At 37.3% G+C, this 16,077-nt stretch overlaps 3 protein-coding genes across 5 annotated transcripts; 2 read left to right on the plus strand and 1 right to left on the minus strand.

Annotated features, from left to right (window-relative positions):
• Window positions 1-1,680: 1,680 nt before the first annotated feature.
• On the minus strand, window positions 1,681-5,977 carry LOC109106494 (zinc-binding protein A33-like). Its single transcript, XM_042740554.1, has 6 exons — window positions 5,798-5,977; window positions 5,472-5,567; window positions 4,737-4,970; window positions 4,289-4,311; window positions 4,042-4,157; window positions 1,681-2,587 (listed from the first exon to the last, which is right to left on the minus strand). The coding sequence occupies exons 1-6, from the start codon at window positions 5,861-5,863 to the stop codon at window positions 2,010-2,012; spliced, it is 1,113 nt and encodes a 370-aa protein (XP_042596488.1). The 5' UTR covers window positions 5,864-5,977; the 3' UTR covers window positions 1,681-2,009.
• Window positions 5,978-7,379: 1,402 nt separating this feature from the next.
• Window positions 7,380-11,814, plus strand: LOC109054049 (INO80 complex subunit E-like). 2 transcript variants are annotated; one of them, XM_019071362.2, is made up of 8 exons: window positions 7,381-7,860; window positions 7,943-8,013; window positions 8,105-8,157; window positions 8,242-8,314; window positions 9,418-9,535; window positions 9,781-9,879; window positions 10,074-10,282; window positions 11,718-11,814. In XM_019071362.2, the coding sequence occupies exons 1-7, from the start codon at window positions 7,780-7,782 to the stop codon at window positions 10,278-10,280; spliced, it is 702 nt and encodes a 233-aa protein (XP_018926907.1). In that variant the 5' UTR covers window positions 7,381-7,779; the 3' UTR covers window positions 10,281-10,282; window positions 11,718-11,814. The 2 variants fall into 2 exon arrangements, with proteins under 2 accessions (XP_042596491.1, XP_018926907.1); XM_042740557.1 differs by lacking the exon at window positions 9,781-9,879 and having other exon boundaries at window positions 7,380-7,860.
• Window positions 11,815-11,955: 141 nt separating this feature from the next.
• LOC109054048 lies at window positions 11,956-15,830 on the plus strand. Of its 2 annotated transcripts, none has more exons than XM_042740555.1 (2): window positions 11,956-12,591; window positions 13,636-15,830. In XM_042740555.1, the coding sequence occupies exons 1-2, from the start codon at window positions 12,295-12,297 to the stop codon at window positions 14,926-14,928; spliced, it is 1,590 nt and encodes a 529-aa protein (XP_042596489.1). In that variant the 5' UTR covers window positions 11,956-12,294; the 3' UTR covers window positions 14,929-15,830. The 2 variants fall into 2 exon arrangements, with proteins under 2 accessions (XP_042596489.1, XP_042596490.1); XM_042740556.1 differs by having other exon boundaries at window positions 13,639-15,830.
• The last annotated feature ends 247 nt before the right edge of the window (window positions 15,831-16,077 follow it).

Below are 16,077 nucleotides of genomic sequence, written 5' to 3' on the forward strand. Positions count from 1 at the left end.
CTGACATGGCTCTCCTGTAGCTGTGAGACATTTGCAAAAAAAAAGAAAAAGATTCAAAGTCACTCATCTGTCTCTCTAGCTTTTTCCTTCCCTTCTCCCCGGCCTGTTGCTGGCAGGGTACAGAGATACCCTCCCTCTTTTGTTTTGTCACTCCAACAGCACATAGCTGGCATATGCAACAGACCTTTCTAGCTTATTTATAGACAAGTAATGGTAAACAGTTGCTTTTAATAGTATGTCAACAGGCAGATAAATGTAATTCATTTTTTATTTTTTCATGGCTTTCTATTTTATTGTGCAAGTACACTTATTACGATACAATACATGCACAAAAGTGACTTTCAAACAGTTTGCATGATAAATGAAATGGATTTTATTTATTTGCATACAAATTTATCAAAATAAATCGAAATAGTTCACTCCCAAATGAAAATGATATTATTATTTATTCACCCTTATGTCATTCCAAGCTCCATCCTTCCATTCTCCAAACAGTTTGTCCTGTGTAGGGTCACGGAGATGCTGGAGCCCACCCAGCATTTTGGGCTAAAGGCAGGAAAACACCCTGGACAGATGGTCAGTCCATTACAGAGCACCCGGAAATAAGCCACACAGGCAGAACATTCAAACTCCACACAGAAAGGCCTCCTGACTTAGCTGGGACTCAAACCAGGCACCTTCTTACTGTGAAGGTTAACACTGAGCCAAAATGCCACCCGAAGATAAAGCACCTGGTATCTACTAAACGAGCCAAACTCTGCTTAGCTTTTGAGATTAGATAAGATCCAGCATTCCAAACTCATATTTTTTCAATACATTTTTATTGGTTTTTTGCTATTTATTTTATTTTTACACATCGATAGTTCACTGTGACCACAGCCTGTCAAGTTTCAAAAAGGACAGAAAAGCACTATAAATGTTTTCCATGTGAGTCATGCACTATCTTCATCTCCTCTGCAGCTCTCAAATCAGATATGGTGCATGCAAGACATCAATAAAAATCAAAGCTCACTGATTTTCTCGAGTCTCTTAATCAACATTGTGACATCAATCCATAATGGCATACAGTTTTGAAACAAATGAATAATGACAGAATTTTCATTTCTGAGAGAAATATTCCTTATGTGTAAGAAATATTTGTTCTATAAAGAATTACACTGCAAAAATCTAATCTCAGCGTCTAATCTCAGATCCTGAACTGAATGGATAACATAAACTGACTCGAGCAAATCTCACTGGCTGTGTATGAAGTCACCCCATACCCTTATATGGTGAAATATTTGAAATGATGTCTAAAAGTTTATAGAGTGTACTCATTTAATCCCATAATGCACCTAAATAACAAATGGACAACCAAAGTATACTCAAGGAACCTACTAGCCGCTAGAGAATATCCTTGAAGAAATTGGCACTTTGAGCTCATTCAGATTTCGAATTTGCCCACTTAAAGGAATAGTTCACCCCAAAATTTTAATGTTTTCATCATTTACACACCCTCATGTCGTTCCAAACCTGTGTAAGTTTCTTTCATATGTTGAACACAAAAGAAGATATTTTGAAGAACCATACAGGTCCCCATTGACTTCCATAGAAGGGAAAAAAATACTATGGAAAGTCAATGGGAACCATCAACTGTTTGCTGTCCAGCATTCTTCAAAATATCTTCTTTTATGTTCAACGAAAGAAAGAAATTCATACAGGTTTGGAACGAAATGAGAGTGAGTAAATCATGACAAAATGTTCATTTTTGGATGAACTATCCCTTCAATTTCTTACATTTATTCAGTGAAGTATGTTAGTGGAGTAATGAATAGTGAATGATGGTATAGGGGGTGATTTGGGATACAGCCACTGTTTAGTGTTACTTAAACAGATCAGCCAAACACAACTACATGAAAAAAAAACTCTCTCTAGCTTTACAGGCATCCAAGCTTTGAGGTGATCAGAATTTAGCATTTCAAACTGTGTCAGCAGTGGAAGTGGTAAAACCAAACATCCATGTCTATCCCTCAGAGTGATGGATGAAATATGGAAAGAGGAGCATAGTTCTTTCCTTCATCTGTGTCACATGGGTTGTAGAATGGATAGAGCGGCACTAGAACAGTCCCTATGTAGAATGAGAAGAGTGGTGACATGGTGACAGCATTGTAGAAAGAAACCTCCTCTTTATCACAGTCCAGGAAGATGCCGATGCGGATGGGGAGGGTGTATGAAAGCACCTTTGTGGGCTTTGGGTGGGTGCAGGCTGTGATCGAGCCATTTCTGAGGGACAGTGTCCACAGTCCGTTTAACGTTGAGGAAGAGTCCATCTCTCCACGGGGTATGTCTGCTCTGGCCACACCCACTCGCCAGGCGGTTTTGCCTTTCACCTCCACCTCCCAGTAATGACGGCCATGAGTGAAGGCCTCTGAACCCATCACGCAATAATAGAAGTGGAAGCGCTTCGGGTTCCTTTCATCTGGGTTCCTTTCATCTGGGTTCTCGTTAGGCAGCACCTTGTCTTCCTCGTAAGTCACTGAATTTTTCTCAGCAGAGAGGGTTAAGTGGGGATGCGCCGTTTCAGGGTCAAAAGTCAACGTGGATATGTCTGTGTATGCAAATAAGTTATTCAGAATTGATTTACATCAGATTAATCAGTAATCTGTGTATTTTTAAAGGTGCTGTATATAAGTTTTTGACTCTACTAAAGAATAAAAATACCATAATATGTTTGCAGATATTTAAGAAACATGCTTAGTTAACATACTTGTTTATCTGAAAAACAATGCAACAGTCAGTTATTCTCCTTTGAAAATGTGTGTCCTGGGCCGGAATGTCGGTCTTTGTTTTGGTTTCTGAAACCTGCCCATTGCCAGTTTACCCAATTGTATTTCGGCACCCCAGGTTGCCAGTTGGTGGAAAACACAGCGTATTTAATTTCATTCGTTGTCAAGTGCGCTAGTTCCCGTTTGTGTCATCAATCTGGCAACCTGCGCGATCGTCAAGTCTGAGGAGGAGGGGCCAGGTGAAAAAAAAACCCTCTCCAATATTTTAAATTTGGACTGCAAAACCTAGTTCAACCACTCAGTGTCAATCCTACATACAGCACCTACTGTAACAAACAATACACATTTTAGCCCTGCTGAAAAAAACAAAACAAAAAACAATAGAAACCATTAAATAAATAAATTTTAATGGTTTCCACTACAACATTACAAACCATCAACTTTTAACTTCAGCTTTTTTGGGACATATTCCATAAGGATTTAATGGTTTTAACAAGCCGCCAATAGAAGGTGACCAATAGCAGAAACCCATTATAGTTTACATTAAAACCAACACAAGTCCCATTATAACCAGTAAAACAATTTCTGTGATGGTTTCTATTTTGTTTTTCAGCGGGGATTTACAGTACTAGGCTATAGAAGTGGTGTTTTGTTTGTGAAATGAAATATTCTTGTACTCTTTCTGAAATTAACTTATATTTTTCATCTTTTAGAGTCTTCTGATGGACTGCTTTTCTTCTTTCAACGATTGACATAACAGCATGTTATGAAGCATTTTGAAGTAGCATTTCAAACATTAAACCTACTGAACATATACTACCTTTACTAAATAAATCAGTGATTTGAATTTGAATGACTTGAATGAACTCGTCCGAAATAAAATACTTCAGAATATTTATAGGTCATGTGATAGTAACAACATGGCGGACACGAAATTCAATTATAGCTAATACCCAAATTCATACTAAATAGAGCATACGTTTTTAACAGTTGCAAAGAAAGTTTAAATTAAAAAGTGTTGTACCTACTCAGTATTGAATTACTTCATTTAATGTCTCATAACACAAATCTCCCAACAGGTGGCAATGTAACTTGCAGAAATAATGACTTAATGAATCATTGATGAAAAGATTCAAAAGATTTGAGTACCTGGCACGAACCTAACCACCACCCCTATAGTGAGAATTACATTTTTTTTTTTTTAGTATGTAATAAAATAATATTAAATTATTATTATTATTAAATAATAGTAAAATTTAAAATTTAGTCTTAGTACTTGGGTAGAGGGATGTTTTCATGTGTTTCCAGATCCGGTACTGTATGGGCCCCACAAACTGACCAGAGAGAATTTCGCTGTCTATTGGGGGAGGACGAATGAAATTCACCTCACATCTAATGAAAATAAAACAATGAAAATAAAACAGAGGTAGATGGTGAACAGAATTAGAAAAGTAACAACAGTGATTAAGATTATATGAGAATTAGAGACCAAGTGAGAAAGAATAAATAAAAAAGAGACTTGCCTTTTCAGGAGCTCTTTGATTTCCTAAATGGATTTAAAAATATAGTGTTTAGAGCAAGAATGTTCAGATTTCAAACACGTTTCTCTGCCTGATTGCAGCAGTCAGCTCTTCAGATTCCTCACTCTTTCAATCATGTGATGAAAGAGGCACTTGATCTGAACAGTGTCAAATGGCATCTAGCATGTTCTGTGGGTGTCTGCTGCATGACTTATGAGACTAACCCTGTTAGTATTTTACAGTACATATGTGATGCGGTCAGAGTAGATGATTTCATAACAGTTAAACGCACAATAATAAAATAAAATAAAAACGTTGTTTTAATTAGACAATCCATAGAGGATAAGGATTTATTACTCTCCCGGTGCAGGTCACTACACTACTTAAAGCCTAAAGATAAAGATTTCACTACTTAGTCTGTTAGTTTATACAACTTAAAATGGAAATCCACCTTCAAAAGTTTAGGGCTGTCATCTTCCCGCAGTTTGCAGTTCAGCGTCTCGATGGCTTTCTCTAGATCTCTACTCTGCATGCCAATCTTTTTCTCTCGCTCTTTTAAGATCTTCACTCGTCTGTCCCTTTCCTTGCTTAGCCGTTCCAGATCCGTCTCTTCCTCCTCATCCAGGAAACGATGGAGGTTTTGGAACTCTGCTCGGATTTCACGCTCTATCTCTTCAAATCTGTTCTGTGGAAGAGCGGAAAAAGGAGACATTAATGACTTAATGGGAAACATGAAGGAAGAGAGACTAATAACATAACAGACAAATAACTCTGGAAAAATGAGCAGGCTGAGATTAGCTTACTAATGAAGTTATTACTCAAATTTAATACCAGAAATTGTTCATTAGGAGTTTTAGATACTGTAGATCTGTATGTTTTGTAGAACCTATGCCAAATGCCAAATTAGAGCATGATATGCATCAAGGGTTGTTTAAATATTAATGTCAACCGTTTCTGAACAGGCCATATAAAAAGCTATAAAATACTGGGGGTCTGAAGAAAAGTTTAGAATATACAAAAAAAAAAGCGTTCTATATATTTTTGCAAGGGGTGATCACATATCATATCACCTCTATCATATTTTTGTTTTGTGAGTTATTTTCCCATTTCAGCCAGAAAGTGATGTTGTGAAGAAAAGACCATATTTTTTCACATATAAATATTATCAAGGTAAATCAGGCAGTACCTCGACCTGCAGTGCGTCCACAAAAGCCTCCCTCTCAGCCTCGTAACATTCATCAATTTCATGTTTGATCTTTTTAATTGCCTGAATAAGCTTCTCCTGAAACACAAACAGGCACAGTTTGTAGTGCAACAGTCTCACTTAATAAGCACACTAATTAGATTATGAATAGTTTGCACAGTCCTAAAAAACAGATTTTCTTTTTATTCTTTAGAAAGAGTCCAAACGCCACAAACTCTCTTCCCACTTGGAACCTTCTAGAAATAAAAACCGCTCACACTATGTATTTCACCTTGCCATGACATACGAAGGTGACATTTTATTCTTACCTTTTGGGCCCCGAGGAGAGAGTTGTTAAAGTTGTTGTTTGTGTCCTTCATGTGATTTGTGTGCATTCCAGTTTATCTTGTCAGAACAAAGCAGGCAGAACTCTGGTGTCTCACATGTGAGAGAGGGGTTAAATCAAATGGACTGATAGGTGTGTATAAACACACTCACAGACAGAGAGAGAGAGAGAGAGAGAGAGAGAGAGAGAGAGAGGGAAGGACAAAGGCAATATAAGGGCAATATATCAAAGGAGGGCGACAGACTGATTGGTTCAGAGGCTGGAGGTGACCAACACATTCAACTGATCTAAACCAGTTACATAAAAAAAAAAATACAATGTAATATGGCTTTGACTTTACATTATAGGATGTCAACACAGGAGAAGAAAAGCAAAGGGAGGTATTGTGGGGTCCACAGCTGTCTCGCTGCACCACACGAGCGATTTATGGAAGTGAGGGAAGAGATATTCTATTTATGTCTGCAACAAGAGCTAACGTCAGAGAACAGAGGCAGACTATTACAGGCAGCAAGACAGATAGCAGGGCTGGTGAGGGGCTTATATTTCACTCTAAGGGGTCTGACACTATAGGATTTTGTCTGTTTGTGTGTGTGTGTGTATGCACAAATGATATATAACAGCAGGGAAGGAGAGACTATGTGCCTGTGTTGTATGTGCAAACAGAGGAAGATTATGTTTCATAAAGAGCAGTCTGTGAGGCAAAGATTTTTCGAATATTTCTGTGGAATAGTCGAGGGCAGAGTTGTATGACAAGAAAAAATCCTTTGTGGAATACGTCACCTCTCTCTCGCTCTCTCTCACTCTGTGAAAACTGCTCAGCCAAGGCAATGTATTATTCATGGACCTGTCCTGAGTGTCTGACTGCTGAGATGCAGATTCAGTAAAAGGGAAAGCACAATCATTTTTAAAACACAGACATATACAGCACATATAATGCACGGTTAAGACACTTCAAAATGGTCGAATCACACAAGCTATTTTAGAACTTAACGATACTGGGTAGTGTCTCTGTTTCTCTCTTTTTATTCTTTGAGACCTAGGGGCCCAGTATATTTCCCCTGGTGATTCTACTGCAACGATGACAAAGCTGTTTGATGTTAAACATTTTTACTGGGCTAAAAGAGTGTCAGTAATTTATCAGTATTTATCAGTATTTATAATGTCATATTTATAATGAACTATGTGTTCTCCAATAAAATCAACAGTATTGGGAGGTACAAAAAAAAAAAAAAAAAAAAAAATGTGATGTGAAGGTTATTGAGGCCCCCTAGTGGACACCGACCCAAATAATTACATTTTAGTTTAGTTTTAATTTTAATTAAATGCATTACACGTATATAATTAATGTAAGTTAATGTAAATTGAACATAATATTATATTTTGTTGTTATTTTTATACGGTTGGGATGTGATTTAACGATGGATGATCGAAAAAAAAAAAACTTAACAACTCAAGGATACTCACGCAATATGGGGAACTTTGAAATCAGCATTTGTTTAGAAAAACATTTCTAGTTAAAAATTGACTAATGACTCCAAAATCCATTTCCTGTGCGTATTACGTTGAAAGCGGAAGTAAACAAAGAGCACGTCGCGGTTCTGCACTGTACCTGACATGCGTGAGACTAACGTTAAGTGTTTATTGCCATTGTTAAATGTTCTGTAGTTTTGTTTGACATAGTATAGATTATTACATTGTCATTATCTAATTCGTGGATTCTAACTCGTTTGCTGTACTCGACAAATACATAATTTGTTAATTATTTAGGTTGCTGAATATGTAGCTTTAGCATGGCTAGCAGAGCAGCAGTAACGTACTTTTTTAATCTGTTTGAGTGTCTTAGATCTTTCTGAACGAACATAGACATTAACATTTGGAGGACAACAGTACAGTTTCGATCTCGAACCCATATAAACTAGGAAAATCATTTGAAAACGACGGTAAATATTCGTTTAAGTATCAGAAATGAACGGGCAAGCTGAAGTAGAGGTGGATTACAAGAGAAAATACAAGAATCTCAAACGCAAATTAAAGTTTCTGGTATATGTGAGTATCTGCTTTTCAATGATAATATTATATTTATTATTTCAGACTGTTGTTAACCCTCTGGCTTCATTTTTCTGTTCAGGAGCAAGAGTGTTTTCAGGAGGAGCTGAGAAGAGCTCAGAGGAAGCTATTAAAAGTTTCTAGAGACAAAAGGTAGAACCTGTAGTCTTGTTATCAGAGTTATCAAATGCTTTCCTCCTGCTTGACCCACATGCACATAATTAAACACTTTAGTTTGTGTCAGTTTTCTGTTGGACAGACTTTTGCAGTATGAAAGGGTGGATGAAGAGTCTTCCGGTAGGTCTCTTATGAAAATGCTCGTCTGCAAACCTGTAGGAATCTTCAAGGGATTTTGTGTGCTAAGAGTGTTTTTGTTTTCAGACTCTGATGCCACAGTTTCCTCAGACAGTGATGGAGAAGGAGCCAGAGAGAGAGACAGGGAAGCAGGGAAGAAGTGAGTTTGCAACAAATAGATTTTTTGTGGATTTGACAGATTTTCTTGAGCACAAAATTAGCACATTAATGCCAATTACACTGAAGACTGGAGTAATGATGCTGAAAATTCAGCTTTGCCATCACAGGAATACATTGCCTTTTAAAATACATTTAAATAAGTGCTGGCAAACGATTAAAAATGATTAATTACATCCAAAATAAAAGTTTTTGTTTACATACTATATGTGTGTGTACTGTGTATATTTATTATGGATATATAAATACACAAACATGCACGTCTATATTTAAGAACAATATGTTATGTTTATATATTAAATATGTTTATATATAATATAAATTATATAAATATATGCATGTAAATACATGTAAATATTTTCAAAATATATACACGTATGTGTGTGTATTTATCTATACATAATAAATATACACAGTACACACAGACATATTATGTAAACAAAAACTTTTATTTTGGATGTGATTAATCTAGAATAATCATTTGACAGCACTAATTTAAATGGAAAACATTTATTTGAAATTGTAATAATATTTTATAATGCTGCTGTGTTTACTGTGTTTTTGATCAAATAAATGCAGCCTGGGTGAGCAAAAGAGATGTCTTTATTTTAAAAACATTACTAATAAATTTTACAGACCTAATATAGACCTAATATTTAAAATTTTGCTTAAAAACTGTTTTTGTAGTGCAAATTCTAATGTGTAGAACTCTGCCTGTTTATCTTTCAGTCATCCATTGAGCCAGTTATATGCTGCTTAAAAGAAATGAGTCCATCTGGTTGGAAATTTTATATCCACAAGACTTCATAGAACATAGTATCTCATAGGCAGTGACAGATAATGCTTTTGAATAGCTTTGAATAAATGATGAATGCAAAATGTTAATTCACTTCAGAAAAAAAAGACATACTCAACTAAAATGACAAATTTGTTTGAAATGTTGCTAGTGGCAAAATTAAATTACATTTAAGACAGGTGTGGCCACTTTCTGTTTTGCTTTTTCCAAGTTTTGTCAAGATAACATGTGCTTTGTTTTTTAATTTGTATAGTTCTGTGTTTTAAATAAATCTATTGATTTGTTTTTAGGAGGAGGAGTCCTGGGGTTCCTCCCGTCCCGTCGTCCTCATCTCCTCATCTCTCACTCCTGTCCCGCTCTGGTGGGGTTCCTCTCCAGTCTTCTGCTCCGGCACAGTATCTCAACACTGTGAGTACATCACACCTCCATGTGCGCTCCATACGTCTCATACTGCACTCCTGTTTTTCAGTTAATCACATTGTTTTTGTCACTTGTTAATTTGTCATTTTATTCATTTTCTCTCTTTTTGTCTTTGTATCACCTCACCTGGTTTATATGGACTTCACACACATCACTCTGGGCGTGTTCGTGTGTGTGTGGGAATGACTGTTACTCTTTGGTGGCCCTGTGTGCATGTGTTTCTGGGTGAGCAGTTACCCTTCCCTCCTGAGTATTTGGCTCCCTCTGCTGAGCGAGTGAAGAAAGAGAGAAAAACAAAACTGGCCAAACACAGGAAAGACGGTTCAGGGAAGGTGAGAGAGGGACAGAGAGGTTGACGCTGGAAACACAGTGGCCTAGATTCATGTGGCCTTTATTGCTACGCTGTTTGTCATGTCTTGTAGTAATCTTATGGTTACATTAACACACTTCTCTACATACATTTTAGTCACATGTGTTTCTGAAATGTAGTCTAACAGACATTTCTCTGCTTGTCCCTCTTATTTAGGTGGTTGGCCCACTCACGTCCAGTTACCCTGCAGGCAGTGGTGCATCTGGGGGTGCGAGTGGGCCGTTCAGCTGGGTACCACAGCAGATGCTGAGTGAGGATGCAGCCGAGGAGGAGGGAGAGAGTGAAGGAGAGAGTGACCGAGGAGAGGAGGAGAGAGGAGAGGGTGATGAAGCAGAGCTGGTTATTGACATACCCAATGAGTGAAGGTAATAGACCAATAGACCAAGATGCTTTTCCAGGGCTCAAAAATAAAAGTGGCAAGATAATGTTATCTAGCTGGCTAACATACACTAATATTCAGAAGTTTAAAAAAAAAAAAAAAAAAAGTCTCTTGCGTTCACCAAGGCTGCATTTATTGATCAAAAATACAGTAAAACAGCAATATTGTGAATATTAAAATAACTCTTTTAAATTTAATATATTATTAAATGTAATTTATTAGCTGAATTTTCAGCAGCCATTACCCCACTTTTAAGTGTCACATAATCCTTCAAAAGTTCTTCTAATCTGCAGATTTTGTGCTCAAGAAACATTTTTTTTTATTGTTGCCAATGTTGGAAACAGTTGTGCTGGTTGATATTTTTGTGGAAACTATGATAGATTTTAATAGACAAATTCAAAAGAAAATTTGTTTGAAATATAAATCTTTTGTAACTATGTAAAATACATCTTTGCTCAATAAATGTATTATTATTATTTTTAAATAAAACAATCTTACCCTAAACTTTCGAACAGTAGTGTATATGTTGCTTTGTTAAATGGCAAAAATGACATGTTGGTAAGAATGCCTTGAAAACTAAAGATGCTTTGCTTTATTCCTTTCTAGCAAAAGTATTTCTGTGCTTTCATGGAGTTATAATAATAGCTTCCTTTTAAAAAGAAAAAAAAAAAAGCTGAAAAAAATGTCAAAGAATTTAATACCATTTAATAAAAATACTATTTTCCTTTTAGCAAATATAAAAATACATTGCTAAGTATAAGAATTGATCATTTTGTTTGTGGTGGGGTTGGTGAAAGTGTTGGCAGGACAACCAAAAATATTTGTTATTGTTGAGTCCTGTTTTGTGAACCTGTTCTGCACACCTTACTTAAACATTATTAGATCATTCAGACTCTTCCAGATAGGTAGGTCCTCCATTTATCCTGTGTGGGAAATTGGAGATTGACCAAGTGAAAAGGATTTTGGGATTCGTCATTAAGAAAATTAGATCTGCGTTTTGTTGGCGCTTGGTTGTATAACAGATTGGGTTACAAAAAAAACCTCCTGACTCATCGTAGATACTGGATAGGCTTATTCTTTAAAGACTGCTGAGCTGCAATGTATTACCTGTAAGTGTGCCATAAATGTATAGTTGCGCGACAGGATTTAGACAATAAGAATGGGGGGGAAGAGAGTGAGTAAGCAGAACAAAAAGAGAAAAACACCCTGAGATTGAGAGAGACACACCCATTTTACCCAGGGGCACATCAACACTAGCCCAGGCAAGTTGCTGTGGGATTATAAAACACACACACACACACACCAGCTGAACATGATCTAGACACGACAATACCTCTAACAGTTTATTACCAGGATTATTTATGTCTATAATAAAAGATATAAAATTAATGCAATTAAAATCTCTTTCTTTCTTTACACAGGTGCCAAAAGAAACTGCAAGCAAAACATTTTTCAAAATCATTCTTGTTTAATGTATTTTTAATGTCCTCTTATTTTTTATTAAATATTTAAAATGTTCTCTTGTGTTTCTATCTGTACTTTGTTGAGTAGTGTTTGAGTCAGTACACCAGCACCTGTTTTCATGCACCACCTCTGATTTCTGGAATTCCAAGTTTATGACTGGACCTTTTTCATGTAGATGATGCCAAAATGTTCTTTTGACTTTAACTGCAAAAAACGGCATGCTGTAGTGTTGATGCTGGGGAATGCAGACACACAGGTAGTCATTAAGGCGTGTGAGAGGTGTGTTTACTGGTTTGTGTGCATTATAGCAATACTAAGACGAGGTGTAGTCAGAAAGTGTGATTTAGAAAGGGAGGGATTGATGAAAGAGAGTGAGAGAGTGAAAGGGGGAGGGATGAAGAAGGTGAGATTGTGCCCAGGCTCATTCTGCATAGCCGAAGAGAGAGAGAGAGTGTAGCAGGAGCTTGTTTTGTGTAGCTGCTAGTTCAGCACTGTTAGCTGCAGTCTCTGCTTTGTTGTACTGAGGGTTCGGCCATGCTGTTTGCTCTGCCCAGACTCGCTGTGTTCATCTCTGCAGTGCTGTTTAACGGTGGTGTAGTCTGGGCAAGTACACAAACAGATCTTGATCCAGGGTTCCTCCAGTGTCAAGAGTGTTTTTTCAGAGGCACACCACCACACTCACTGTCTGAGCTGGGTTTGGAGCAGAGGTGTCACAGACATCTGACCGGACGGCCTTTTGCATCGCTCTATAATGCCAACTGCCAAGCCACCGTCTATACAGCCCTTCACCTCGGCTTGAATAATGGATGGGGCAGAGGAGAGCAGAGCACGGTGAGATACACTGTTTTTCTCTCCCTTAGTCACTCTCTTGGAGTTTGTATAGACTTCAGGGGGAGATTTGAGCATATATAGATTTGCTAGAAATGCATTGATGTGATGAAGTGTTGGTTGTTATTATCTTATGGGTGGAGCTATAGTACCAAATGAGTTTAAGTACAGGTTATAAATGAATTTTTGACCACAGAGTCTTGCTAAACGAAATTCATTACAGTTTCTGCTGACATGCAAATGTACAAGACTGTCAAGTCAAGCGGAAGAAAAAAATACCATTTCATGGATCATTTTTAGTTGGATAAACAACATGATTCTTATTTTTGTAATTTCTATTAATTTATTCAAAAATTAGTTAATTAGTTTAATTAGTATATATTATACATTAAAAGTTGGTGTTTTTAAGAACATAATTATTATTATTATTATTATTTGTTTGGTTTTCATTTTTAATACACAGATTAAAAACATGCTCATCTCATTTTTAATTTCTTCATTATGGTCAGTCTTACAGACAAGAGCAATATAGATTGATAGATTGGTGTTTTCCAGAATGCAAACTAACCCATTAAGACAATCTGACTGCATTTAATTCACAAGGCTGTTCATGTAACTGACTCGGAACAGGTTGTTTAATTCAGTCACACCTCAAAACAAACATCTCATTCCTCTCTATCAGTCACAAACCTTGCAATTTCAAATTCTTTGTGTAAAGAGAACATTGTCATTATTTACTCACTTTCATGTTATTCCAAAACTACATCTTTTTATCTGCAGAACAAAAAGGACGAAATTTTAAATAAAGACTCCAACAAATTGGACCCCAACATTCTTTAAAATATATTATTTTACATTCTGCAGAAAAAATCATGTAGGGTTGGAACAACATGAAGGTGGGTACTGTAAGTGATGCCAAAATTTAAATTTTTGAGCGAGCAATCCTTGTGTATTTTTGTCCATTTGTGTCTTGAAGAAATGCATTTTATGTATACATTTGCAATTAAACAAGTAATTAAGTCTACCTGTCTTTTTTTAACCAATCAGCAGGATGCCAAAGAAGAGATCAATGATGATTCCCCTGTGGCTATCCCAGCTCTTTACAGAGGAACCACCAATGAGACCCCATCACCCCATCACAGCTACCCTCTCTTTAAATGGGATGCTTTGACAGCAGAGTTTATACAGAGCTCCATCATACCAATGTGTTCAAAGACAAGTGGAGACATTTACATGCAGATTGGTTTAGGTGGTTTAAATGAGTGCAGGGGAAAGCTGTTGTGGTCAGCAGTGTGTTGTGCTGCATCAGATGGAGATGGTAGTTTCAGTGTTGGGCTAGTGAAGGAGGGGGATGTGAAGGTGCTCAGCATTAAGGCTTTGGAGGAGTTAATAGGAGTTACAGGCCTGTTTTCAGGAGGTTGTGGTGAAGTAGGACATCAGAGTGAAGAGGAACTTGCATCGCTCTTGAAAACGCAACTGAATGGCATTGAAACACCCAACTCTGATGAGCAAAGTGAAGAGCACATCGGCGAACACAACTCTCAGGAAGCAGAAACATCAGAATCAAGAACAGAGGAAGTGACTTCGGAGCATGTTAATGGTGAAGCCCGAAGCTATACATCTTTGAGCTCAGACATGGAGATTCAAGAGAGCACCAATGAGACAGAGAGCTCCGAGTCTGTCATACTCAAAGTTTTGTCTTCTACCATCTATCTCTTTTATGCCCCTTTCTCTCCGATCGTAAACAGAGTCATTAACCTTCCCTTCCAGGTAACCTACGTTCTTCAGGAAGATCTGGCTGTTCTGGCCTCGGTGCCTGGTGACAGCTGCACTTTGGTCAACAACTTGGTCTCAGGGGTGTATTCTGGCATTTCATGCATCTTGAACACCTTGTACCAGACAGGAGAAACGAGTGTGTGCACGACTTACGCCTGCCTCAGTCCGTTAGCCGAAAGCCTGTTTGTGGCTTTCCAGGAAGGATTCATAGGGACAGGCACTCTGGCGTCGGATGCCTTGGGAATCATGACGGGAACAGTGGGGAATGGTTTTAGGATCATCAGGATGATTCTCGGCTCAGTCTTGGATCAGATGGTAGATTACCTATGTGTCGTATCCTCAGAAATGGGCCACCAGGTGTCAACAGTGGGAAGTGGGGTTGGCAAACTTACCTGGAGAAGTGGAAAGGGGGTGGGCCACATGCTTAACATAGTAGCATCCATCATAGGTGGAGTAGTGGACAATACACTATCGAATGTCCAGGAAGCTTTTGGAGGGAGCTCAGAGGAATCATCTGAATTGCAAACACCTGACTTGCCGAAGTCTGAAGTGGTTGGTGAATAGAGTTAAATGTGTGTATGTATATGCCTGTGTTAGATACCTTATTTGCATATTACACCACAAATAAAGTGCATTAGTGCCTGTCCATTTTTTCAGCCGCTTTGGTTCCGGAAGTATTTTTCCTATTTATTTTTCCCATTGAGAAGTCTTTGTTAAGGACTTCACGGAGTCCTGAATCAAGCCAACTATCTACTACTGTAGGTGAATCATAACATTACAAACTTTGATTTAAAGAATCACATTATTTGAAAAGGTGCAGAACTGTGCACTTAACATCTATTTTATGTGATATATTTCCAAATTATGTCATTCACAGTGTTTCATGGAGGTGGACGGCTGCTAAAGGGTTGGTGCAATTTGCTGTTTCAGTTCTCCAAATGATAGAGAGATTTTTCTGCAGAATCATAATGTAGTTTGGATTTGATGTTGGAATTGAGCATTTAAAAAATAAGTAGAAATAATGCAGACTGATGGCTTCAGCAAAAGCATATACCATCGATTACCAATCTTGTAGCTCACAGTAGGTCTGTATTAAATGATTTATAAGTTACTGTTAAAAATCAATTCCCCTATGGGGAAACTGAATGGGATTTTTACTTCCGGATCCTGACAGTTGCACTCTATAAGTGTCAGGCTGCACACTGAATATTAACCATAGAGCATGTGGTTATAAATCATGAAACCTCTGTTTTACATTCTGCCTTAAAATACCTACATAAACCTCCACGTTTTTTTGTAAAAAGAAAGGTGCAGGGTGATTTGTATATCTTTCAAGGTGCTGAGAAATGTTTGTTAAGTGTCAGAAAGATGATGGAATTGTTGTTTAATGTTGGTGATTTCATCTGACATATAAAGACCTTGCTGTGTCATGGTTTATTTGCTGCAATAAAACCTCTTCTCTGTGAGTCACGCTCTCTGTCATTTATAGTCTAATCGATAACACAAGACCTTCTTCAAGGTGATCAATGTAAATTTACTGAATAAGACTATCAACAACAAAGAAAGTTGAGCAAAATATTAGAACAGCACATGGCTGTACATAATCTTTTATTATGAGTCATTTACATGAATAAAATATGATTGTAAAGCAAAACCTTTATTAAGTGATTTAAAACAAAAATTTACATATACAGATTCATAATATTTAGCCAT

Source organism: Cyprinus carpio, chromosome B16 (assembly GCF_018340385.1).
Source record: "Cyprinus carpio isolate SPL01 chromosome B16, ASM1834038v1, whole genome shotgun sequence".
Lineage (NCBI taxonomy): Eukaryota > Metazoa > Chordata > Actinopteri > Cypriniformes > Cyprinidae > Cyprinus > Cyprinus carpio.

Excerpts from the sequence above, each read along its gene's own strand:
- LOC109054048 (XM_042740555.1), top strand. The coding sequence starts at position 12,295 with ATGCTGTTTGCTCTGCCCAGACTCGCTGTGTTCATCTCTGCAGTGCTG. Across the intron at positions 12,592-13,635 it reads GCAGAGGAGAGCAGAGCACG|CAGGATGCCAAAGAAGAGAT; the intron begins GTGAGATACACT and ends TTAACCAATCAG.
- LOC109054049 (XM_019071362.2), top strand. The coding sequence starts at position 7,780 with ATGAACGGGCAAGCTGAAGTAGAGGTGGATTACAAGAGAAAATACAAG. Across the intron at positions 8,158-8,241 it reads GGTGGATGAAGAGTCTTCCG|ACTCTGATGCCACAGTTTCC; the intron begins GTAGGTCTCTTA and ends TTTTGTTTTCAG. Across the intron at positions 9,880-10,073 it reads GGAAAGACGGTTCAGGGAAG|GTGGTTGGCCCACTCACGTC; the intron begins GTGAGAGAGGGA and ends CCTCTTATTTAG.
- LOC109106494 (XM_042740554.1), bottom strand. The coding sequence starts at position 5,863 with ATGCACACAAATCACATGAAGGACACAAACAACAACTTTAACAACTCT. Across the intron at positions 5,568-5,797 it reads CTCTCCTCGGGGCCCAAAAG|GAGAAGCTTATTCAGGCAAT; the intron begins GTAAGAATAAAA and ends TTTGTGTTTCAG. Across the intron at positions 4,158-4,288 it reads ATCAAAGAGCTCCTGAAAAG|ATGTGAGGTGAATTTCATTC; the intron begins GCAAGTCTCTTT and ends TATTTTCATTAG.